This window comes from Hemiscyllium ocellatum, chromosome 4 (genome assembly GCF_020745735.1).
Source record: "Hemiscyllium ocellatum isolate sHemOce1 chromosome 4, sHemOce1.pat.X.cur, whole genome shotgun sequence".
In the NCBI taxonomy this organism is placed as follows: domain Eukaryota; kingdom Metazoa; phylum Chordata; class Chondrichthyes; order Orectolobiformes; family Hemiscylliidae; genus Hemiscyllium; species Hemiscyllium ocellatum.
In genome coordinates this window covers 43775432-43800635 of record NC_083404.1, presented here as the reverse complement: position 1 = coordinate 43800635, position 25204 = coordinate 43775432, and the positions used below count along the sequence as shown (strand labels likewise).

At 39.9% G+C, this 25204-nt stretch overlaps 1 protein-coding gene across 1 annotated transcript; it reads right to left on the bottom strand.

Annotated features, from left to right (window-relative positions):
• Window positions 1-630: 630 nt before the first annotated feature.
• On the bottom strand, window positions 631-24501 carry cndp2 (carnosine dipeptidase 2). The gene is given in 12 exon segments (XM_060824009.1): window positions 631-694; window positions 5004-5151; window positions 7084-7225; window positions 8652-8785; window positions 8788-8815; window positions 9528-9688; window positions 13014-13106; window positions 14078-14174; window positions 14176-14268; window positions 14797-14885; window positions 19757-19919; window positions 24460-24501. Coding segments are annotated over 12 exon segments (1254 nt in total).
• Window positions 24502-25204: the final 703 nt, after the last annotated feature.

Sequence of the window (25204 nt, the reverse complement as noted above, 5' to 3'; positions counted from 1 at the left end):
AGCTCATCTACCAGTGACTTAACTAGCCTATTATAATGAATTACCATTATCTTACTGGAGCCCTGTAATATGATCCCGGGCACGCACGACAACACTTTAACTTAGTGCACGAGGCTTGGTGACACTCTTCACATTATAAGTCAGTCATCAGGTGAGCAATATTTGGATTCTAAAGGCGATCGAAATACCACAAACATGGATAGAATAGGACACTAACAAACTTAGTTTCCACTAGTCCAGTGCAAGGTATTGATTAAATGTTTAAAATAAATAGGTTAACATTAATACATGAAAAAAAATCAGATTGGTATTCATAAACTCAATTCCTACTGTGTAATTGGAAAACTTATGAATTACAGGCCCTGCAAAGCTAAAATATTACAAATTAAAACATATTAACATGATGCATGGACTTTTTTGCCTATTACACTTGAAAAGATGCAGATAAAATTTGCATGATTAATATTGGGGGATTAATTTTAGATACATATAATTTCAATTCCTGTTAGCCCTTTTTTTAAAGTTCTAAACACAGTCTCTTTCTCAATCCCATGTCACTTTATTACAATATGTTTTACTAATTATTGCAAAAAACGTTACATCTATATATAATAATGTGGACCATTCTTCTTAAAGCTGTGAAATCTCAATCATAAATGCTGCAAACAACTTTGTCCCATCTATATAGTTTTCCCTAAAAAAAGACAAGAGTATTTAATTACAAACAGAATATAGGTGATCAATTGAATATCCTAACTCCCATTCATTCATTCATTATCCCAGTGATTGCAGACTTACATTGCTCCTGGCCTGGTATTGCCCAGAAATTAAAATTTTCACTCTTGTTTATAAATCCCTCTGTGACCTCACCCGTTCCGAGGTCTGTAACCTCTAGCCTGACAATCTTCAACCCCAGGACATCAATGTGGACTTCACCAGTTTCCTCATTTCCCCTCCCTCCACCTTACCTGAGTTCCAACCTTCCAGCTCCGCACTGGCCTCATGACCTGTCCTACCTGACAATCTCCCTTCCCACCTATCCGCTCCACCTCCCCCTCTGACTTCCATCCCCATCCCCATTCACCTATTGTACTCTTTGCGACTTTCCCCCACACTCCTCTGTGACCTATCACTCCATCCCCACCCCCATTCACCTATTGTACTCTTTGCTATCTCCTCCCCAGCCTCAATCCCTGCCCACCCCCAACTTATTTATCCACCCTGGAGGCTCCCTGCCTTCATTCCTGATGAAGGACTTTTGCCCGAAATGTCGATTTTCCTGCTCCTCCGATGCTGCCTGACCTGCTGTGCTTTTCCAGCACCACTCTGATATAATCTTGCATTCCACCCTGTTCTGGTCTCTTGAACATCCCTGGTTTTCATTGTACCACCATCAGCAAGGAAAGAGACCACCCACATTCTAAATCCCTCTATCCTCAGGCTCAGTAAAAGGATGCTGACAGTTTTATGGATGTCAGCATCTGAAGTACCTCATCAGTATCATGAAATGTAAAGTTAACTCCAATTTCATTGTCCAATTTAGAGAAGCATCTTGGAGAAATTAAGACAGCACAAACAAATTTGTTCAAAAACATCTAGGAGATTCTATTCCTCAGGATTGATTTATATAGTTCGTTAGATATTCAAATCGACCAGTGAAAATATTCTATTAAGATTTGTGCCAATTGATAAGAAATACGAGAGAGACAGAAGAGACATTTGTACTTATATGGTCCCTTTCACTACCTCAGGTATTCCAAAGCACTTTACAGCCAAATGCATATTTTCTTGAATTGCAATCACTGTTGTGATGTAGGAAAGTGGCAACTGAATTACACACAGCAAATTCGCACAGAATTACGACAGAATAAGCTTTTTCTAGTGAAATCAGTCAAGGTCTATTTGATCAGGACATGAAGGATAACTCCCCGATCTTACTTTCATTATGTTATGTAGGATATTTTGCATCTACCTAAGAGGGTATCTCTAGAAGACTTACCTCCAACAGTTCAGCACTTCTTCATGGCCACAGTGGAAAGTCAACATAGTTTAGATGTTCAACCATCTGGAGTGGAATTTGAATCTCTCCTTCTGAGTTAGGGGCAAGTGTGCTACCCACTGAGTCACAGTCAAAGCATCTAACCTGGAAATTGCCAAGTCACAACGCTGAACCAATTCCCAGACCAATTTCGTAGTGTCATAGCACCATACAGCATGGAAACAGGCTCTTTTGTCCAATTCATCCATGCTGAACAGGTTTCCTAAACTCAATTAGTCCCATACGACATGGCAAATATACTGCATGGGCTTCAACCAAATGACTATGTCTCAAAGTGAAAGGGGACCAATCCTTAGTGAAATGAGGGTAACTATGGTCAGTAAGGAGATACCACTACATTAAGTCAAGTACACTAAGCTTATCGAATCTCAATCCAGTGTGACCATGGTCTGTCAGATGCTTAGTCCTACTAGTATTTGAGTCTGGGGATTGGATTTCATGGTTGTGATTTCTATTCTGGTCTCTTCTTTCAAATGTTATTAATTTTTCATTCAAATAATTTATTGAAAAAGTAAGATAAAATTGTCATTTCCCCATATTTGGTTCAAAGAGGACTTAATCCCAAATCAAACACATAGACATCTTGCTTAGTTAACTCTGTAATAGAACTATCTAATTATTTCCACTGCTCTGCTCTTTCCCCAGCAGCACAAATGTTTTGTTTTTCAATTCTCTTTTGCAAGTTATGATAGAAACATAGAATATAGGAGCAGGATGAGGCCATTTAGCCCTTTCAGCCTGCTCTGCCATTCAGTTTGGCTGTTCATTCAACTTAGTATTCCGTTCCTGCTTTCTCTCTATCTTATTTAATCTCATTAGGTCTCAGAACTATATCTATGAATTTCTGGCAAGACTTTAATGTTTTTACCTTGACAGTGTCCTGTGGCAGACAATTCTAGAGGCCCACCAATATCTGTTGAGAACTTCCTCACCTTTGTCCTAAAAGGCCTACCCACTTATTCTTAAACCGTGACCCATGGTCCTGGACTCCTTAGTCATCAAGAACATAATTCCTGTATCTACCATGCCTAATTCTGTTGGAATTTTATTGGCTTGCAAGAGACCCTCCCCTGATTCTTCTAATGAATGTAGTCCTAACCAATCCAATCTCTGCCTGTAGGTCAGTCCAACCATCCCCGGAATCAGTCTAGTAAACTTTCTTTGCACTCTCTCAATAACTAAAATATTCTTCTTCAGATAAGGAGACAAACCTGCAAACAATATTCTAGGTGTGCTCTTACCAATATCCTGTATAGTTGCCGCAAGACATCCCTACTCCTGTACCTAGAATCTCCTCCTCCAGCCTTTCAGATGACACATTCCACGTGATTTTGTCTTTAAAACTGGTTCAAAGACTTTTTGTAATATCATGTTAGCAGCTAAGAATGAGTACCAATACCAAAGTAACACTGAGGAAAAATGTAACATCATACAAACAGACATTAGAAAACTATAGACTGGTTGAGACAAATAGCTTAAGTGAATTGAAAAGGAATCAAGATGAAAATATTTCAGAGAAAAGAGAATAGAATATGATGATAGGTTGAGATGAAGTGGAGTGAATTAATCAGCGGAGACTCGAGTGGAGTGAAGAGAAGAACATGAGGAATTAAAAGCAAGAGTAAATAATCCAGCCCTTCGAGTCCACTCCGCCATTCAACATGATCATGGCTGCTCTTATCCTGGTCTCAACTCCACTTTCATGTCTGCTTCCCATAGCTCGCTAACCCACTTATTATCAGAAACATTTTTTTTAAAATCGGTTAATTGATTCTGCCTCCACTGCATTCTGGGGCACTGAGTCCCACAGATTCAGAACCCTCTGAAAGAAGTGGTTTCTCCTCATCTCAGTTTTGAACCTATCTCCTCTCACTCTATATCTATGACCTCTTGTTTAAAGCTGTTTCCAGAAAGGGGAACATCCATTCAACATGCACCTTATCAATCCCCTTTAGTATTTTATATACCTCAAAGAGATTCCATGCCCACCTCTCATTCTGCTGAACTCCAACTCATGCAAGCCCAAGTTATTATACTACTCCATCTAAGACAGCCCTTTCAGCCCTGGAATCAATTTCATGAATTTCCACTGAACTGCCCCCAGTGCCACTACAATCTTCCTCAAGTGAGGACACCAAAACTAGACACAGTGCTCCAGGTGTGGTCTCATCAATGCCTTATATAATTGTGACAACATTTCTTTACTTTGATAATCCAGTTCTTTTGCAATAAATGCCAAGATTCCATATCTTTCTTATTATGTGCTGCAACTATACACCCACTTTCCACAATTTATGAACAAGGACAAGGACACCCAGATTCCTCTGCATTGCCACAGTATCCCATCGCCAAGCCACCCTTTATGTACACATGGAAACTCCTTGATGTTGATCCCGCTGTCAGAGCATCAGGACGTCTGATTAAAATCCCCAATCGGGGAACTCCACATCACAGCTTGCCTTCCCACTTACTCTAGGTATCATCCATGAATTTTACTACATTGCACTCTGTCCCTGTTTTGCAGATCATAGATTACAATGAGTTGAGAGTTGAAACCTGAACCCTGCAGCATCCTACCAGGTACAGTTCGCCATCCAGAGAAGGACCATTTATCCTGACTCCCTGCTCCCTGTCAGTCAGCTAATCCTCTATCCAGGCCAGTACTCCACCCATAATCCTTGGGATTGAACCTTCTGGATCAGTCTTTCACGTGGCACCTTGTCAAATGCCTTCGGAAATCTAGATATACCACATCCACCAGATCCACATTATCCACCTTGCTGCTTACTCCCTTCATATAATTGAGCTGACACTAGTAAATTGAGCTTTGTTTTTAAGTGTTCAGTTATCTCCCCTTTATGATAGACAGTGTTAACACCAGCACTAGTTGGGTCAAATGGCATGTTTCTGTTTGGTCCATTATATATAATTATGTATGTTTTACCTGCTGAGTTTCTCATTCTGAGAATGTATACCATCGTTAGCTCCACCAGTTGGCAGCAGCATCACACTTTTCTGCATTGTATGTTGGAATGTCCTGGCAATGGGAATCGTTCCTCCTGCACGGATCAGGTCAGCTTCAATTCCAAAAACTTAGCAACAACAAAATTAAGTGCAAAGTGAGCAATAGTTAACTATTTATGAAATCTACTTTACTTAGTATTAGTGTTTTGTGCAAGCATGAATTAAACAGAAAAACTTAATGGGGTTGCCATTGTGGTTTAAAAATATAACAAATTATCATCCAGGTCTTGCGACACAATGGTAGCAACTACAGCCAGTATCATGATTTTATTGATAGTGTCAGCTAGGATCAGTCACACTCTTGCCTCTTGAGTTATAAAAGGTTGGAGGTTCAAATCCTGCTGCAGAGCCTTAAACATAATATCTAGGCTGATACTCATAATACAGTAAATACAGAGAGAATGCTGCATGTGCTGTTTTGTGAGTGACACATTAAACAAAGACCCACTAAAGGTAATGTAAAAATCCTCTTGTCACTATTTGAAAGACCTGGCAATTATCAAATTGGTATTTTTGGAAGCCTGCTGTATGAAAGTTGGGGCTGCTGCATTTCCTATATTAGAACGGTGACTACGTTTAAATGGCTGCAAAGTATTTGGAACTTTCTGAGATTGTAAGTGAGATTATAAAAAGGTGCTATAGAAATGCAGGTTCTTTCTTTTGTTCTTTTATATTTGCATACAAAATAACTCCAAATAATGGCACAGCACTCTCTCAATGGATGTGGTCATAGAAAAACTATCAGGTCAGAATACACCTTGAAAAGGCAGAGATTGCATGAACTCAAGAACTAGAACTAACACTGCCCAGTGTAATTTTCATTCCTTCTTCAGAATCATTCAAAATTCCTCTTTTGAATTACATGAAACATAAGGGAAATCAGGATTGAATCAATCTGTTCAGTCCCAGGAACACGTTTGTTTGCGCTCTATAGGTAATTGCACAATACAAATTGACACATGCAATTTTGTTTTCTGGTTTACAAGAACAACAAATTGCATTCATAAAACACCACTAACCTAGTAAAATGCCCCGAAGTGCTGTTTTGCTGAAGTGTAGTCACCATCATGATGTGGGGATAAACGGCAACGCATTTGTAGACAGTAGGCTCCCACAAATAGCGTAGGATCATAGAATGGTAAAATGATAAAAGTGCTGTTCGACCATCAGCCCACTTTGGCTGGGATGGCTCTCTGCGAGAGTAACCCAGCTGATCCCACTCCACCAGCCTTTTCCCAAGGGCCCTGAAACGTTCTCTTTTAAAATAATTAACCAATTAACTTTTAAAAACCACACGCTTGTGTGATGGTCTAGTGATATTATTGTTGGACTGTTAATCAAGAGACCCAGGTCATGTTCTGGAGACTCAGGTTTGAATCTCATCAAGGCAGATGGTGGAATTCACATTTAACAAAACCCTGAATTAAGAGTCCAATGATGACCATAGTCAATTAATGGAAAAATCCTTCTGGTTCACTAATGTCTTTAGGGAGGGGAATTCCATCCTTACCTAGTCTGGCCTACATGTGACTCCAGACCTACAGTAACATGGTTGACTCTGACCTGCCATCTGGGATGGGTGACAAATGCTGGTCTAGCAATGTCTCTGCTCAGCACCAATAATTAGACCAAAAGACATAGGAGCATAAATTAGGCCATTCAGCCCACTGAGTCTGCTCTACCATTCAATCATGGCTGAATAAATAAAAAGTCTGCCTCCACCATCCTTTCAGCCAGTGTGGGCCAGATCCTAATCACAAACCTGCTCCTAATTTCTGCATTCATGATCACTGACTGCATAAAAAATGAGCATATATTTAAGGGTACCTCTGGAAGGATAAACATTGGCCGGGACATAGAGGTAAAATTCCCCTTGAATAGTTGATATAGCTGTGGTTTTATTTGCATTTACAAGAGCAGATATGTGGTTTGACTGTTGCTTCATGACTCAGCAACAGATTCTGTAAGATTTCACATTTTATTACTTACAATTCACTAACTTTTTCTAAAGGCTCTTCGTCCTGCATTATATTGTTTGTCAGTGACATCAGCAAGCCAAGCTTTTGATCCAGATTGTAAAGTGATTCATAGTTCGTTGGGACTTCTACTTTCTGCAAACACTCCATTAAGATATGTCTTCACCTATAAAGAGTATTTGAACAAATTAGCAACAAAAACAGCAACACTGTAAGATACAATAGTCCATCACAACACAATATCTCGTTGGTAACTGAGATCAACAAACTAGTATCACAGGTTATCAAGGCCACAAAATGGTTCTAAGTAGTATAACAAGCACTCACAGTTCAGTACCAGTGGAGTCGAATTTAAAATTGGTGAATTTGTTAGTTAGATCACACATGGGACTCTGTTCTGTGCTGGTCTTCATGGACATACATACGTACAGATGAGGTAAAAACAGAATGGTACCAGAACTGAAACAAGCTTTTTCTGACAGGTTTTTATTAATTGAATTTAAATTCCATTATCTGCTATGGTAGGAATTAAACCCATGTCCCAATAGCATTATAGACTAGGCTTCTGATTTACTAGTTCAGTGGCATTACTATTCCACATCTTCTCCCCTGACATTAAGGCAAGATAGGGAAGGGGGTTAAGTACATGAAGGAGAAATTACTAGAGAAACACATCGATAGGGCAAGATGGAGAAGGTTGGGGGATGTTCATGTACAACGTAACTACTAGCTCGGACTTGTTGGGCCAAGTGTTTTGTTTTAGGACATCATTTTTCTATAATTGTATGCAATCTGAACTCTCAGATTGCATGGATTGTATGAAGGAACACAATTTCATCCTGCTGTTTTTTGCTGCCCCAAATCGTAGGTTAGAGGAGGGAAAGAAGTCATTAGAATATTCCAAGCAGGTAACAATTCCACTTGAGGTGTTAAGAGTTACAAGCTGAAGTTGTTACCATGAATGGAAGGATATCAAAAACTTGAACCAATAAACATAGGACCTTCAAAATTATAATAAAATGCATCCTCAGTGAAAAACTGGCAACCTTGCTAAGATGGCAAATTCAACCATCAGGGAATGATAACAGAATTGGTGATGTATTCTGAGGAAAGGGAATAGATGTACATGTTGCTGCAATGCAACTGAGGAAGGTCTTCTTGCTGGGGCAGATATAAATGCAACACAGACGTGGATTAAACATGTTTCATGCTTTGATTTGTCACTTTGTTGTGGTATTCAATTGTTCAATTTTGATTATGCAAATCTGTTTACGATTGTTGCTCATTGTGCTTGATGGTTAAGCCTAGATATGGACTCAGAAAAGCAAAACAGAGCAGAACACATAGTTGAAGCATACAATAAACATTTTGAAAGCATTGCAAATAAAACCTGTTAAATTTAGAAACTGAAGTCACATCTTAACAGATCCAAGATTTATAATATTCATTACATCTTTTTATAAATTTCTGCCTCCTCCTCCTCCCCTCTCTCATCTTCTCCTTTCTATTTCCACTTTCCCAAATGCAACTTGGATAGAATTTCCCCTTCAATTCTTGCTGAAGATAAATCAACATTCCTGATCAATATTTACTTGATTTCTCAGCTTTTCTGGATCCATGTTTGGCACTAAGTATATGGAGAATTTTCCCTTCACTTTGACTGGAATAACAGTTTTAGTTCCTGGTCCTGAAAAAGCTCCTTCAATCCCATGAATAGAAAGTGATGAAATCGCCATCGATGAAGGAGAACATCCACCTACGTAAGATAACACAAAGAATTATTAAAAATACTGTCCTTAGGACTCCAATGGCCCACTTTGCTCAGCAGCAGCAATTAGACCACAAGACCATAAGACATAGGAGCAGAAATTATTAGGCCTTTCAGACCATTGAGTCTGCTCTGTCATTCAATCATGGTTGATAAGTTTCTCAATCCCATTCTCCCACTTTCTCCCTGTGACCCTTGATCCCCTTGATACTCAAGAACCTATCTACCTCAGTCTTAAATATAGTCAATGACCTGACCTCAGAAGTCTTCTGTGGCAATGAATTCCATAAATTCACCACTCTCTGGCTGCAGAAGTTTCTCTTTATTTCCATTCTAAAAGGTCTTCCTTTTACTCTAAGGCTGTGCCTTTGGGTCCTAGTCTCTCCTACCAATGGAAACATCTTCCCAACATCTACTCTGTCCAAGCCATTACTACATCTTGCATTTATAAAGCTCCTTTAACAAATGAAACAAAAGGTATTTCACAATGATAATCTGACAAATTTGGCACCAAGTCATATTAGAACATATTAATACAGGAACTATGCCCAATCTGCACAAAATTTGGACTCCACTACATATGGAGTTCATGACTGAAACAACTTGTGCTTGACATTTACCCAAAACTAACTCAATGTTTGTATTTTATTAATGTTTCCAAACTCTTTGAGTTGACAGATATTTTTAATATTACAAATACCTTGGTTTTATGAAGGAGTTCTGTTGTACCAATAGTATGCTTGAAGGCTTCAAGATTAAATTCAATTGGTTCACACAGAAGACGCTCCCCATCTGTTAGGGGCACAACATCTGAATCGATGCCTGGAATCAGAATATGACCAGATGAATTCACAAGACTGTCTGAAATTGGATTAATGAATTTAAAATCATAATAGTTTATGGAACAGCGAGTCTTTCTTCAGCTCATCATGACTGCAAAGTCTCGAAACTTAAATCATTCCACTCCCCTACTCTGTATCCATACATTCAATATATTCTGGACATTAAGGGAATACAGGGATATGCAGATAAGAAAGGAAAATGAAGTTGAGACAGAAGAGCAAATACTGAACGGCAGAAAAAGCTCATGGGGCTAAAAGGACTTGCCTGAAACATTGATTCCCCTGCTCCTCATATGCTGCCTGATGTGCTGTGCTTTTCCAGCACCATACTCTTGACTCAAGGGACTAAATACTGAAAATGTGTTGCTGGAAAAGCGCAGCAGGTCAGACAGCATTCAAGGAACAGGAAATTCGACGTTTCGGGCATAAGCCCTTCATCAGGCTTATGCCCGAAACGTCGAATTTCCTGTTCCTTGAATGCTGCCTGACCTGCTGCGCTTTTCCAGCAACACATTTTCAGCTCTGATCTCCAGCATCTGCAGACCTCACTTTCTCCTCAAGGAACTAAATAGTCCACTTCAAAATATTTATCTGTTCATCCTTCAAAAGTTATAAATATTTCTCAAGCCTGATGTTTGTGATTAAATTGATCACTTCCAGTGACCCACTGAACGACAGAAATGCTCATCCCCTTCTCACTCTGTCCAAATCATTCATAATTTAAAATATAGCCGTGGAAGTAGTTCCAATGTACTCAGTCTCTCCTCTGGCCATGATCATCCAGCATTGGTTTCTCCCTGGTGTATTGAGGCTCAGCACACTCTTTAGCTCTCATCTGCTTGTTGCACTGTAACTTCTAAAGTGACATGCAGGACATTAACTGTGACTGTTCAAATATATTGTTGATTACCTCTTATAGGCTTACATATCTATTTGTAAACTCACATATGATGATTTTTTAAATGTTTTGTCCACCTGCACAGGAAATAAACCTTCAAGGAAATAAACATTTGAAATGCCATAATCTTCTGTTTGTCCAGTCTCTTCCCTTAAATGTACATCCTCATCTTCCAAAACTTACCTGCATCTATCACCTGCTTTCCAAACCTGTTCATGAAACATTTTAGCCCATCCCATCCTCCAGTATGAGCATACAATTTTTGCCAGATATTTATTAATTTCTGTGTAAGATTTATAACAGGAGCCAGAATAGTCCACTTAGCCCCTTGTCCTGCTACGCCATTAAATAAGATCATGGCCGATCTGATTACTGCACATTCTCACCTATTCCTGATAACCTTTCATCCTCATGCTTACCAAGAATCTATCTACCGGTGTCTTAAAAATATTCAAAGAATCTGCTTTCATCATCTTTTCAGGGAACGCATTCCTAAGATTCTCAAAACTATGCGGGAAAAAATAATCTCCACATTGCTACCTTAAACAGATGACATATTATTTTTAAACAGAGACCCATTAGTTCTAAATTTTCCGAGAAGAATAAATATCCTTCCCTCATGTACTCTGTCATGACCCCTCAGTATCTAATATGTTTCAATCAAGCCACCTCTTACTCTTCTAAACTCCAGAAGATGCAAGCTTTCCTAATAAAGTCACACAGCCCTTTCTAGGTATTACTGTCACAAACCTTACCTGAAATGCTTCAAATGAATTAACATACTTTCTTAAATACACAAGATTCAGCATAGTCCTTCTCCTACCTTTCGACCATGATGAAAGCACACAAATTAAAGACAGAGTCCAAATGTAATGATTTAATACCATTGTCAGTTCAATGGCAATGTGGAATCATAGAATAGCACAGCAGAGGCGGCGGCAATTCAGCCCATTGTGCCTACTTGGTAGAATTAACCCATCAATCCCATTACACAAACAAAAATTGCTGAAGAAACTCAGAGGTCTGGTAACATCTGGGGAGAGAAAGCAGAGTTTACGTTTCAAGTCCAGTGACTCGCCATTTGGATACAAAATTTGCTCGAAGGTAGGAGACAGAGGGTGGTGGTAGTGTTGGGGGGGGGGGGGGGGGGGGATTGCTTTTCAGATTCAATAGTGTGAGCAGCAGTGTGCCACAGGGATCAGTGCTAGGTCCACTGCTTTTTGTCATTTATATAAATAATTTGGAAGTGAACATAGGACGCATGGTTAGTAAATTTGCAGATGACACCAAAATTGGTGGCATAGTGGACAGTGAAGAAGTTTACCTCAGAGTTCATTGGGATCTTGATCAGATGGGCCAAAGAGTGGCAGATGGAGTTTAAATTAAATTAAAATGAGGTGCTACATTTTGGTAGGGTAAATCAGGACAGAACTTATACACTTAATGGTAAGGTCCGAGGGAGTTTTACTGAACAAAGAGATCTTGGAGTGCAGGTTTATAGTTCCTTGACAGTGGAGTCACAGGTAGACAGGGTAGTGAAGAAGTTGTTGAGTATGCTTACCTTTATTGGTCAGAGCATTGAGTATAGGAGTTGGGAGTTCATGTTACAGCTGTATATGACATTGGTGAAGCCACGTTTGGAATATTCCATTCAATTCTGGTCTTCCTCCTATAGGAAGGATGTTGTTCAACTTGAAAAGATTTACAACGATGTTGCCAGAGTTGGAGCACTTGAACTATGGGGAGAGGCTGAATAGGCTGGAACAATTGTTTCTGTATTGGAGGCTGAAGAGGTGACCTTATGAGGTTATAAAATCATGGAGGGTCATGGATAGGCTAAATAGTTAATGTCTTTTCCCAAGGGTAAGTGGGTCCAAAACTATAGGACATAGGTTTAGTTAAAAGGGGAAAGATTTAAAAGGGACTTAAGGGCAACGTTTTCATGCAGGGGGTGGTGTATTTATGGAATTTGGAACTCTAAATGCTTTTAGTATTCAGAGTTCCAAATTTCCACTATCCTTTGTGTAAACGAGTGTTTCATGACAGCACCCCTTATGGCATGGTTCTAATTCTGAGGTTACCCTGCCTTAATCTGGACTTTTCTCATCTCTCTAACTATTGATCCTTATAATGATATTAAACACACCAAACACACCTCTTCCTCTTCCATACTCAAGGTAAATCTTGTCTATGCAATCTATCTGTATAATTTACCCCTTTCAGTCCAACTGAAAGTCTGCTAGGATGTCAAATCCAAAACTGATCATTCTGCTCTGGATGAAGTCTGGTCAGAGTTTTATATAACTTTAGCATAACTTGCACAACTTTATATTCCATCAGCTGAAAGTTAAAGACACATTGTTGTGTTTTCAACTTCTAACTGGTCAAATTCTTGGTCTGAAAACCTTACATCCTCACTTTGATCATAAATAAAATTAATTCTTACCCAAGAGAGCTATCAAGTCAGTCATTGCCTCATGTACTGTTCCCTCATATGAACCAGAGTGCAAATCTTGATTTGCACCTTCTACCTGCGGGACAGATATTGTACAGGATATACATTAGCGGTGGAAACACCAATGTTTTCCAAATCAACATAGAATTGTATAGAGTCCACAGCACAAAAACAGACAGTTGAGCTCAATCAATTCATACCAGCAATTGTACTCCAGTAGCGCATCTTCCCATCTTCCCATCTTCCCTTATGTCACTCAATAAGCAAGACCCTTTATTTCTTTTTCTCTTTTGTGCTTAACTTGGCTCCTGCTAAATGCTATATGCTTCAACACTCCGTTGCAAGTTTTATTTTATCATTATTCTCTTGATAAAGGAATTTAGTCTAAATTCCCTATTTGATTTGTTGGTGACTATCTTTTATAGACAGCCTTTAGTTTTGCATTCCCTGAAGTAAAATAAGTATGAGAGTGCATAATGAACAACTTTGTAATCTAAAGAATATTGGATCACCTCTAAACCTTCTCTCTTTAAGGGAACAGAGACTTAGTCTTCTCCATTTAGACATAATCTCCATACAATATACAACAATAACATGGAGTGATGACGGCCAAGAGAGATAGAAAATTAGCTGCAAGAACATGTGTAGACAGTGTAGCATAGGTAATGGGCAATGAGGAGGTGACTGGTGATGGGAGGATTAGTGCAAACTTAAGGAAAAGATAGCTGTGGAGGTGGGAAGAAGTGAGGCTTCTGAGGGATTTGAAGGTGAAGACGACAGTCTTGACATTGCTTCTCCAGGATGAGAGGCCTTGGAGTTTGATATGGCAACAGTGATGGAGATGTGGCATAAGAAAGCATGAGCCATATGATTCTGGATGTCTTTGTATTTATGAACAATGGAAGCAGAGTATTTTAAAAAACATTTCCCTTGACTTTAAGTGAATGATCAAAAGCTCTTTAGTTAACCCAAACAACTTGGCTTTAATTCACTGTTTACCATCAAAAGTATGTTCTGTTGATAAAGATGATTAATTTCCATTTGTTCCTCCATATTGAAGTAGCTCAGTCCTCGTGTTCCATAGCTCACAACTGGCTCCTTGCTTAGCCATGAACTGTCTGACATAACAATGAATTCTACATTGGAAAAAAAAGGTCTCATTTTTCTTAGTTAAGAGATTATCTAGCCCACTGGATCCAGATTCCTCCATACCTTCAAAAATAAAATTTACGTTCACTGGCAGCCCCTGAAATGAAAGCAGAGTTATATTGCTGAGCAGTGAATACTTCAAGACTTCCCAGCAATTTCAATAAATCAAGGCCCCTTCCACCCCACCAAACCCCTGCCGCATTATCTCCTTTGAATCGGTTGTAGCATGTTGGACAGCTCATCTGGAGTCTTGCTGATATTAGAAAATGGGAGATCACAAACTTTTACACTTTACAAATTGGTTAATACCAATTAACCCATCCTTTAAAGTATGAAGGCAGATCACCTTTCTGTCTATTTGATAATTAAAACTCAGTTGGCTTTCAGCCCAGTTTGCATCATGAATGGTAACACTAATCAATAATCTAACCTTTGGCATTATCCAGTACAGTGATACACAAGACACTCTTTGAAACTTATACCTTTGGTTAAGTTTTTGTCCATCTGTCCTGGTGTCTCCTCACAAGGCTTAGTGTCAAATTCTATCTGATCATACTCTCGTATAGCACATTAGTAGATGAAACGTGCTATATAAATGCAGGACATTATTGTAACTATTACCTACTTGCTTCAATTTTTGAAATGCTTCAATGGCATGTAGCCAAGCTAAAATAGGATCCTTGTCATCTGAACTTCCACATCCATAAAGATTGCCTTCAAGAGATTCAAACAGAAGCATTACTATTAAAACCAGGAAAACAAATTCCAAATGGTGACCCAAAAGTTGCACTACCTGATGACAGCAGATTGCATTAAAACTACACCAACAACATTTATTTATACAACACCTTTGAGGCAATGAAAGGTCACAAGCTCCTTCACAGGACTGTTATCAAACAAAGTTTGACACCAAGCCACATAGCAATGACAGTATGAATCAGAGGCTGATCCAACATAGTAGGAGGTCATTCAGCACACCCTTCCTGAGTTGGCTATTAGATAGAGCAATCCAATCTGATAAAGATGTCTAAGGTCTAGAAGAGTTATCAAAAGAAAAGCTGTTCTCAAGAAATGACAGTACAAGAACTACAGAATGTAGATTTAACATTTTAGGCAAGAGATGCAGCGGTGTGAGAGAAAGAATTTTATGACACAACAAGAAAATGTAGGGAGTGATGGATTCTCAGGGGAATATAGCACAAACAGTTGAGTTTCTGGTCTCAAGAATGGCTCCAATGCAATGAGGGGTACGTCAGGTTCCTAGTGATCGATTGTGTTAGGGGACTTTCTAGTCTGAGGCACAGACAGATGTTTCTGTGGCCAGCAGCGAGAAATCAGAATGGTGTGTTGTCTTCCTGATGCCAGGATCAAGGATGTCTCAGAGAGGGTGCAGAATGTTCTCAAGGGGGAAGAGGGCCCAGCAGGAGATCATTGTACACTTTGGAAGTTATGACATAGGAAGAGAAAAGGATGAGATTCTGAAGGGAGAATATAGAGAGTTACGCAGGAGTTTAAAAAGGAAGTCCTTGGCTGAGGAGCTGGTGTATCAGAGAAGGGCTCACATTTTTGGATCATTGGAATCTCTTCTAGGGTAGAAGTGTCCTGAACCAGAAGAACAGATTGCACCTGAATTGGAAGGGGACAAATATACTGGCAGGGAGATTTGCCAGAGCTGTCCATGAGGATTTAAATTAGTAAGGTTGGGGGGGAGGACCCAGGGAGATAGTGAGGAAAGAGATCAATCTGAGACTGATGTTGTTGAAAACAAAAGCAAGTCAAACACTCAGGGTAGGCAGGGACAAAGCAGTGAACTATGCAGGACAAATAAATTAAACTGCATTTATTTTAATGCAATCGGCCTAACAGGGAAGGCAGATGAACTTAGGGCATGGTTAGGAACAAGGGACTGGGATATCATAGCAATTACAGAAACATGGCTCAGGAATGGACAGGACTGGTAGTTATGTTCAAGGATACTAATGCTACAGGAAGGATAGAAAGGAAGGCAAAAGAGGAGGAGGAGTGGAGTTTTTGATAAGGGATAGCATTACAGCTGTGCTGAGGGAGGATGTTCCCAGAAATACATCCAGGGAATTTATTTGGGTGGAGCTAAGAAATAAGAAAGGGAGAATCACCTTATTGGGATTGTATTATAGATACCCTAATACCCAGTGGGAAATTGAGAAACAAATTTGTAAGGAGATTTTAGTTATCTGTAAGAATAACAGGAAGGTTATGGTAGGGGATTTTAACTTTCCAAACATAGACTGGGACTGCCATAGTTTGAGGGTGTAGATGGAGAGGAATCTGTTAAGTGTGTACAAGAAAATTTTCTGATTCACTATGTGGCTGTACCCACTAGAAAGTGTGCAAAATTTGACCTACTCTTGGGAAATAAGGCAGGGCAGGTGACTGAGGTGTCAGTGGGGGAGCACTTTGGGGCCAGTGACCATAATTCTATTAGTTTTAAAATAGTGATGGAAAAGGATAGACCAGATCTAAAAGTTGAAGTTATACACTTGAAGAAGGCCAATTTTGACGGTATTAGGCAAGAACTTTCAAAAGTTGATTGGGGGAAGATGTTCACCGGTTAAGGGACGGCTGGAAAATGGGAAGCTTTCAGAAATGAGATAACGAGAGTCCAGAGGTAGCATATTTCTGTTAGGGTGAAAGGAAAAGCTGGTAGGTGTAGGGGATGCTGGATGATGAGAGAAATTGTGGGTTTGGTTAAGAAAAAGGAAGCATATGTCAGGTATAGACAGGTTAGATCGAGTGAATCATTGGAAGAGTATAAAGGCAGTAGGAGTATACTTAAGTGGGAAATCAGGATGGCAAAAAGGGGACATGAGTTGGCTTTGGGAAATAGGATTAAGGAGAATCCAAAGGGTTTTTACAAATACATTAAGGATAAAAGGGTAACTGGGGAGAGAATAGGGCCCCTCAAAGATCAGCAAGGCTGCCTTTGTGGGGAGCCACAAAAAATAGGGGAGATACTAAACGAGTATTTTGCATCAGTATTTACTGTGTAAAAGGACTTGGAAGATATAGAATGTAGGAAAATAGATGGTGACATCTTGAAAAATGTTGATATTACAGAGGAGGAAGTGCTGGATGTCTTGAAATGCATAAAGGTGGATACATTCCCAGGACCTGATCAGGTGTACCCTAGAATTCTGTGGGAAGCTAGGGAAGTGATTGCTGGGCTCCTTGCTGACATATTTGTATCATTGATAGTCACAAATGAGGTGCCAGAAGACTGGAGATTGGCTAGTGTGGTGCCACTGTTTAAGAAAGATGGTAAGGACAAGCCAGGGAAATCTTGACCAGTGAGCCTGATGTCGGTTGTGGGCAAGCTGTTGGAGGGAATTAGATTAGATTAGATTAGACTTACAGTGTGGAAACAGGCCCTTCGGCCCAACAAGTCCACACCGACCCGCCGAAGCGAAACCCACCCATACCCCTACATTTACCCCTTACCTAACACTACGGGCAATTTAGCATGGCCAATTCACCTGACCCGCACATCTTTGGACTGTGGGAGGAAACCGGAGCACCCGGAGGAAACCCACGCAGACACGGGGAGAACGTGCAAACTCCACACAGTCAGTCACCTGAGTCGGGAATTGAACCCGGGTCTCAGGTGCTGTGAGGCAGCAGTGCTAACCACTGTGCCACCGTGCCGCCCACAAATCCTGAGAGACAGGATGCACATGTATTTGGGAAGGCAAGAACTAATTAGGGATAGTCATCATGGCTGTGTGCTTGTGAAATCGTGAACTTGGTTGAGCTTTTTGAAGAAGTAACAAAGAGGATTGATGACGGCAAAGTGGTAGACGTGATCTATATGGACATCAGTCAGGGGTTCGACAAGGTTCCCCATAGGAGACTGGTTAGTAAGGTTAGGTCTCATGGAATACAGGGAGAAATAGCCATTTGGATACAGAACTGGCTCAAAAGTAGAAGACAGAAGGTGGTGTGGAAGGTTGTTTTTCAGACTGGAGGCCTGTAACCAGTGGAGTGCCACAAGGATCGGTGCTGGGTCCACTACTTTTCATCATTTATATGAAGGATTTGGATGTGAGCACAAGAGGTATAGTTAGTAAGTTTATAAATGACACCAAAATTGGAAATGTAGTGGACAGCAAAGTAGGTTACCTCAGATTACAACGGGATCTTGATCAGATGAGCCAATGGGCTGAGGTGTGGCAGATGGAGTTTAGTTTCAATAAATGTGAGGTGCTGCATTTTAGGAAAACAAATCTTAGCAGGACTTATAACTTAATGATAAGGCCCTTGGGAGTCATACTGAACAAAGAGACCTTGGAGTGCAGGTTCATAGCTCCTCGAAAGTGGAGTCGCAGGTAGATAGGATAGTGAAGGCGGCGTTTGGTATGCTTTCTTTTATTGGTCAGAGTATTGAGTACAGGAGTTGCGCCTGTACACGACATCGGTTAGGCCACTGTTGGAATATTGCCTGCAATTCTGGTCTCCTTCCAATCGGAAAGATGTTGTGAAACTTGAAAGGGTTCAGAAAAGATTTACAAGGATGTTGCCAGGGTTGGAGATTTGAGCTACAGGGAGAGGTTGAATAGGCTGTGGCTGTTTTCCCTGGAGCATTGGAGGCTGAGGTGTGATCTTATAGAGGTTTATAAAATCATGAGGGGCATGGATAGGATAAATAGACAAGGTCTTTTCCCTGGGGTGGGGCATCCAGAACTAGAGGGCATAGGTTTAGGGGGAGAGGGGAAAGATATAAAAGAGACCTAAGGGGCAATCTTATAATGCAGAGGGTGGTACATGTATGGAATGAGCTGCCAGAAGAAGTGGTGGAGTGGTAGTAGAATTTAAAAGGCATTTGGATGGGTAAGTGAACAGAAGGAGTTTGGAGGGATATGGGCCAGGTGCTGGCAAATGGAACTCGATTAGATTGGGATATCAGGTCGGTATGGACAAGTTGGACCAAGGGTCTGTTTTCATGCTGTACATCTCTTTGACTCTATGACTCTAAGTGGTAGTGTCCCCTAAATCTCTCCACACAAGGGTGGTGGAAGTGGAGATGACAAATTATTCAAAAGGACATTAGGATTTTTATGACAATCAATAATAGTTTCATGGACACCTTTACTAAGACTAGCTTTCAACACCAACTTTTCAAAATCATTTTCTTTGTCCACTCTATCTGAACCAGAAGTAATCTTCTACATTTCTATCAAATTACTGAATCATATGTGTTGCACTATTAGGAGATATAAGAACATGTGTCTAAAAGCTTGATCCAAGAGGTAGGTTTTAAGGAGGGTCTTAAAGGAAGACAGAGACGTCACGAGGTGGAAGGAAACTTCTAATCTTAAGGTGCAGCCAGGTGAAGGTAGAACAGCCACTGATGGAGCAATGAAAAGTGAGGATATGCAAGAGGACAAGTTTAGCAATACAGTGATAAAGGATGTGAGAGGGTGATAATTCTGAGGAAGAAAATTAACATAAGCATTGAATCATCCTGAAGAAATACAAAAATAAGCAAGGTGACTCAAACTAATGTAAGTTGAGGTAAGAGTTAAACGCTATCACACTTTCACAATACTGACCATTCTTCTCTGTTAACACACATGGATTTGTAGTCCAACCATCTTCAATTCTTACAGGTTGGACATCAACATGTCCATAAATGCAAATTGTAGTTTTATTTGGGTCTTTTCCCAATTTGCCCACAATCACTGGGGATAATGGAATGATCTTTCCATCAGAAAGCTACAGACAGGAAGCACATATTACAGAAGACAAAGCAGTAACTGACAAAACAGAGTCATTAAGATATAGAAGAATAAAATTCAACCCTTCCAGTCCATGAGGTCTCTGCAGAGCACTCCAATCAATCCACTTCCACTGTTCTATCTCGATAGACTTGCAATTTTAGCGACCCTTTTTTTTGATTGAGAGGGCTCAAGTATTATGCCTTTCATTCAAAAGAGCAATATTTATTCTACCATTACTTAATTCTCAAATCTAGAGACTAAAATTGGTGCACTGTTAGCCAATTACATAGTCTAGAGCATGAGCAGTTTGGATCTAATTTATTCATGCTAGTGTTTATGCCCCACAAGTGTTTTCTTCCACTTCTTAGTCTTAAGTTATCAGCATAATATTTAAGCTTTCTCCAAGTGTATATCTGTTTGGTTTCTAATTTGTATTTCTCTGCTTCATCTCAAACAGTCCCTGTACTATGTTATCATATTATGTGTTATGGATCAGGCCAGCCCCTCAAAACATTTCAAGAAGGTAGCCCAGACCCTAACTTTGCTAGTTGTTTTAAGCAGGTGTAAAGTGGATATTTCACAAAAAGTGCTTCTGGTCAAACCACTTAGTTTTAAACAGAATTTATTTACAATATTACTGAATGAAACAAACAATAATACTAAATAACTTAATTTCTCCGAAAACCCAACAGATCATCCCAACTTAGTGATCTGTTCCAAATACTTGCAACAATCCCCATAAACACCCCTTGGCACCAAAGGTGAAATCAAACACAGGGTCTTACAGAAGAGAAGTCAGAGAGATAGTACCAGCATGGACCTGCTTGTTTGGGTCCAGCCATTTTTTTCCACTCTACTTTACAAACCAAACTGAACCTGAGAAACGCCGAGTGGGGAGAACTGGCCACTCCCCTTTCACTGTGCAAGTTGTGGTTCTTTTAAAACTTGAAAGCTTTCTATCCGAGGCAGTGCATGTTAGCTATTATCAATCTGGCCCTTAACCCCTTCAACCCCAGACTTTTCTGTGTCATTTATGATCTCTCCGAAAATAAAAGTCAAGGACAGCATAACCTTGTTAAAGGAGCAGCTTCATCACAAGTGTTAGACAATTAGGATGATCCCTGGTCATGAGTTATTGATCTGTGTTGGAGGTAATGCTTTCATTAACATCGATGCAGGGAGAAAGAAAATCAGGTGAGCCATCTCAGCCCATCCTGCCTTGCCTTCAGTGATGGTTTTGAGCAACATTAACAGAGATCTTGAAAGAGGTTAAGGGGAGTTTGAGAGACTGAATTTTCAGTAATGTACTTTCTGATTCATTCTCAGACACAATTCATTAACGACATGACTGTTAAGGTCAACAATTATTGTCTATCAATTACTTCTTCTAAATGTGACAGTTTGATATCACAAAGAGGCTTGTAGGACCGCTTCAGGAAAACAGTTAAGAATTAACCTTAATATGACAGAATTGGTTATTTTACTGACTCAAGCTTTTGACTTCCGAATTCCACAACTACACAGTAGGCTTTGTATCATAGATAATGACTCCAACCCGCTGTGTAAAGTAAAATAAATTATACCATCACTTTAAAGATATTGTATACAGTTCTATTGTCACACTACCAGAAGGATATGGAGACTTTGGAAGGGTACAAAAATTGTTTACCAGGATGTTGTCTGGTTTGGAGGGTATTAGCTATGCGGAGAGATTGGAAAAATTCAGTTTGTTTCCATTTGAACGTTGTTGTAGTGGTTCATGACTAATGTTGACAAGATGGTCACCTGGAGCCTTTTAAGCTGACAGAAAATGACCAAATTGGGTTAGCAACTATGTATACCAGATGTTCACAGTCAGATGTGTGGTCTTCATCCAGAGTTACTGGATAAGATCATGAAAGGTCCGGCGGGGGTCAGAGTCCTGTTGGGTAAAGGCAGGGGAGTTGAATTGGGGTCTGAAGCTTTAAGCACACAACATCTTTATAAGAAAGCACCCTTGGAAAAACCTAGATAAGAGACATCTAGTAACAACCAGTTTGTAGTTTAGCAAGAATCAAAAGAAAAGTACGATCCCACGATAATCTAGACTCTTTGCATAATTATCATTACATATTAAACATGTCCACATGACTACTGTGAAATGCAACCCATGAGCAGCTATGCAGAGATTTAGCTGAATTTTTCTGAGCAGCTAACTAAAGGCAGTAAGAAGAGGCCCCCTCAATGGCAGGGAAGATGGAGCAACAATTGCTGTAGACAACCTCTAAAAGACCACCAACACAGGAGCGAGACAAGGGAAGGTTATAAAAGCAAGGTCAGGGCTAGGGACACATAAGTGCAAATGTAGATAATTTGAACAAATTCTTACATTTAAACATCAAGGAAAGAGTGACAGAGACAGGTTGCAAAGTAGAGTGTAGATGTGGTTATGTCCTCTAGTCATTTGTGGAATCTAAACTTGTTTCATTTAAAGACTTGGTAAAGTTATAAAATGATTGAATTTCACCCTCATCAGTGGAATTTGAATAGATGCTTTCTGTTAAGAAAATTAATAATGGAAAGTATGTACAGAAGAAACAATAAAAGAGTCATTCAAGAATTAAACTCTGGTGTAAAATTCACTTATGATAGTAACAGGTATTGTAATTGCAACTGCAAGTCAGAATGACTCTTTGTTTGATCTCTCAGGTTGAAGTGAGAGAGGGATTATTCCCAATTCGTCAGTTATGTCACAGATTGTAGTCACATTATATTAGCATTAATTTTAAAGACTTTATAACAACTGGTAGAAATGAATATGCTTCCTCATCTTTTGTACAAGAGTTAGTAGAAAATTTGGAAGAGTCCACAGTGATAAGTATTTCGGTTATTGGAAAATGTCTGGTAGGCATATAACTGTCAGATGAATTGTAAGGTCCCAAAGATAGATGACATAGCTATCTGGTAAACATCATGAGATTATGGGAGGACTTTGGGCTGTGTATAGAGATATCCATCATTGTTTGTCTGTTTGCTGGAGTACAGGGAAATGACTAACAATGACATCAATGTTGCATGTAATTATTGTAACATGAAAGATATAAATATGTCGCATTTGACTGGAGAAAGTGGGTCACTGACCTCCCCTCCACTCTGCACTGTAATTAAGTGAGCAACCGGATCCCATGTGAAAGCCAGGTTCAGAGCAATCTCTGGTCGCTCCCAAATGCGGTAAAAGAATAAAGGTTTACTGAACACAGAACTCAAGACTCCTCTTTGATATTTCTCCCAATAACAAATGTCAAAGGATGAGGGGCGATCTGATAGAAGTTTACAAACATATGAGAGACATGGGTAAAATACATAGTTGGAGTCCTTTTCCCAGGGTAGAAATGTCAATTACTACAAGCCATAGGGCTTAAGGAAAAAGTGGCTAAGTTTAAAGTAGAAAATGTGAAAGGCTTTTTTTTTAGACTTAGCGTTAAGTGCTTGAAATGTGCTGCCAATGGAGGTGGTAGAAGCAGATACAATAGCAACATTTAACAGACAGCTTGATGGATATAACTTTACAGATAGGGAGGCAATGACTTGTTGGTATTATTGCTAGATATAAATCAAGAAACTCAGCTAATGTTCTAGGGACCTTGGTTTGAATCACGCCATGACAGATGCTGAAATTTTAGTTCAATTTTAAAAGTCTGAAATTAAGAATTTAGTGATGACCATAGAATCATCGAATATCAGAAAAAAAAATCTGACTCACCATTGTCCTTCAGGGAAGCAAATCTACCATCCTCACTTGGTTTGAGCGACTCCAGAACCTCAGCAATGTGGTTGAGTTTCAACTGCTCTCTGAAATGTCCTAGCAAGCCACCCAGTTGTATCAAGAACTACGAAGTCTCAAGAAATAAATGAAACTAAATGAACCACCTGAATTTGGCATAGAAAATGGCTGAAACAGCCAGGTTGACCTGCTAAGTCCCCTTTACTAACATCTGGGGGCTAGTGCCAAAATTGGGAGAGCTGTCTCACAGATTAGACAAACAAAAGCCTGATATAGTCATACTCACATAATCATACCTGACAGACAATGTCCCAGACGCCACCATCACCATCCCTAGATATGTCCTCTCCCACCAGCAGGACCCATTAGAGTGATGGCACAGTGGTATACAATCAGGAGGGAGTTACCCTCAGAGTTTTTAACACTGACTCCAGAGGTGAAATATGGGCAACTAAACCTCTTGCTGGCTACCATGTATTGTCCTCTCTCAACTATTCCTCCAAGTTGATGAAGCATGGAGGGTGGCACAGATGCAAAATTTACTCTGGGCTGGGGGTTTTAAATGTCAAGAGTGGCTTGGTAGCCATACCACTGTTTGAGATAGTCGGTTTCTCAAGGACATAGCTGCTAGGTTGAAGCAGGTAGTGAGGGAACCAACAAGAGGGAGAAACATGATCTCATCCTTACCAAACTGCTGGCTACAGATTCATCTGTTCATGACAGTATTAGTAAGAGTGACCACCACACAGTCCTTGTGGAGACAAAGTCTTGCCTTCACATTGAGAATAGACTTCACTGTACTGTGTAGCGCCATCACCGAGCTAAACAGATCAAGACTGGGCATCCCCATAAGGCACTGTGGGCAATCAACAGCAGCAGAATTTTACTCCAATACAATCTGTAACCTCATAGCCCAGCATAGTCTCCTCTCAACTATTAAGATTAAGACAGAGATTGACCTTGGTTCAATAGAGAGCGCAAAAGAACTGGTGAAGCTACCAAATAGGACTACTTGCATGACAAACAGCATAAGCAGCAAGTGAAGGATAGAGCTAAGTAATCCCAACATATCAGAACTCAGCTCTGCAGTTTTGCTACATCCAGTCATGGAAGAAAATGGACAATTAAAATACCCACTGGAGGAGGCAGCTCCACAAATATCCCCATCCTTAATGATGGAGAAGCCCAGCTTATCAGTGTAAAAGATAAGGCTGAAGCATTCACAGCAATCTTCAGTAAGAATTGCCAAGTGGATGATCTATCTCAGCCTTCTCCAGTGGTCCCCAGCATTACACATACCAATCTTCAACCAATTCACTTCTCACCACATTTGATATCAGTAACCAGTTGGAGGCACTGGATACTGCAAAGGCTATGGTCCTGACAATACTCCAGCAATAATACTGAAGACTTGTGCTCCAGAACTCGCTTAGCCAAGCCATTCCAGTACAGTTACAACACTGGTATCTACCCAACAATGTGAGAAATTGCTAAGGTATGTCCTGTACACAATAAAC